General features: G+C 33.8%; 1 protein-coding gene across 2 annotated transcripts in view; it reads right to left on the bottom strand.

Annotated features, from left to right (window-relative positions):
• LOC106880595 (malonyl-CoA decarboxylase, mitochondrial) overlaps positions 1–1,750 on the bottom strand; it is a 29,920-nt gene that overhangs the window by 27,974 nt on the left and 196 nt on the right. The window contains exon 1 of one of the 2 annotated variants that reach the window (XM_052974247.1): positions 1,026–1,049. The exons of the other annotated variant lie outside the window; for it this stretch is intronic. Coding sequence (XP_052830207.1) covers positions 1,026–1,034 — 9 coding nt within the window. The 5' untranslated portion in view covers positions 1,035–1,049. Of the gene's footprint in view, positions 1–1,025; positions 1,050–1,750 lie in introns of those variants that run through there. 2 annotated transcript variants of the gene reach the window in all.

Below are 1,750 nucleotides of genomic sequence, written 5' to 3'. Positions count from 1 at the left end.
ATACATTCATAAATACATATATATATACATGTATATATAATAATAATATTATTAGGGATAAAAATCCAAATTTACAGGTAAAAACTCAATTAAATTCAATTTATTAAAAATTGAAATTAAATTAAGTTTCATGAACCTTGGTTCTTTTCCCTAAAACTATATATATATACATGTATATATATATATATATATATACTGTAAATCCTCGAGTATAATCCGCATTTTTTTCCCAAAATTTAAAGGTCAAAATCCCTAGTGTGTACTATATAAGAGGTTAAAAATGAAAAATATTTTCTAAGCAATGATCGAGTTTTTATATATATGTAAGAGATATAATATATGCATTTTATATCTCATACACCATATATATCATTGGCATATGGTTGTTGTTTTAAGCAAAGGTATAATAAAAGTTTTCCACTAAGATTTGTCATAAAATTAATGTGTAAGGTTAATATTCACAACGAATCTGTCATTGTTGACACACACAGAATATACACCCTTCACACACACACACACACACACACACACACACACACACACACACACACACACACACACACACACACACACACACACACACAAGTAAACACATACGCATACATGAGTAACCACATAAATGCAAAACAAGGAGGGAAGTAATATGTTTGTAATAAATCTATATAAACTGTTGAAGATTTTGAAGCTTCAATAAAAGTGTGTGTGTGTGTGTGTGTGTGTGTGTGTGTGTGTGTATATGTGTGAATGTATGTATGTATGTTTTATTTTTGTTTCTGATTTCACAAAGTGCCTAAAGTAGATATATAGGACTTTTTATTTTCGCAAATGTAGTGTGTGTGTGTGTGTGTGTGTGTCTCCAACTGATGCCTGTACAGAACACAGATGTTAAATGAAGGAGATTATATAAAAAATATAAACAACTTGAAGCAAATAGGATCTGAAGATTAGTTAATCAGGTTTTAGGTGTTTGTACAAGTTATGTAATAAATCGTTTTAGTTATGAAACATTTGTAATGTTTATTTACCTTTTCCATTCCTTACATTTTCTGATTTTTATTCGTGTTTTTAGTAACTTTACTTGCTAAACCATGAATTCTATGATGACTGTCAGCTTATCGAAACTTCCTTTGATTTCAATATGGGAGAAAGTGCGTAGCTTACAAGGGTTAATAAACCCTTTTTAATCATATATTGTCCACCTTTTGTCATCTATACTAGCTGTGTTTTATGCTTGAAGCTTACTAACTTCCCATGATCTAACCATGCAACAGATTTGTAGTAGTGAGCAAGATGCAGAAGTCAAGCTGTCCTCCCCCTTATCTGGCTATCTTCCAAGGTTGACAAGCCCAAACGCCCATCAAAACTAGTTATATCACCAGTCTAGCTGTGCAAGCACAATATTACCTCTGAGTAAGGCGACGAGCTGGCAGAAACGTTAGCACGCCGGACGAAATGCTTATCGGTACTTCGTCTGTCTTTACGTTCTGAGTTCAAATTCCGCCGAGGTCGACTTTGCCTTTCATCCTTTCGGGATCGATAAATTAAGTACCAGTTACGCACTGGGGTCGATGTAATCAACTTAATCCCTTTGTCTGTCCTTGTTTGTCCCCCCTATGTTTAGCCCCATTATGGGTAATAAAGAAATAAGAAACGTTAGCACGCCGGGCAAAATGCTTAGCAGTATTTCGTCTGTCTTTACGTTCTGAGTTCAAATTTTGCCGAGGTTGACTTTGCCTTTCATCCTTTCAGG

The sequence above is a fragment of the Octopus bimaculoides genome, chromosome 18 (assembly GCF_001194135.2).
Source record: "Octopus bimaculoides isolate UCB-OBI-ISO-001 chromosome 18, ASM119413v2, whole genome shotgun sequence".
NCBI classification, from domain to species: Eukaryota; Metazoa; Mollusca; class Cephalopoda; order Octopoda; family Octopodidae; genus Octopus; species Octopus bimaculoides.
Note: the sequence above shows the minus strand (reverse complement) of the source record. Positions and strands in the feature narration are given on the sequence as shown.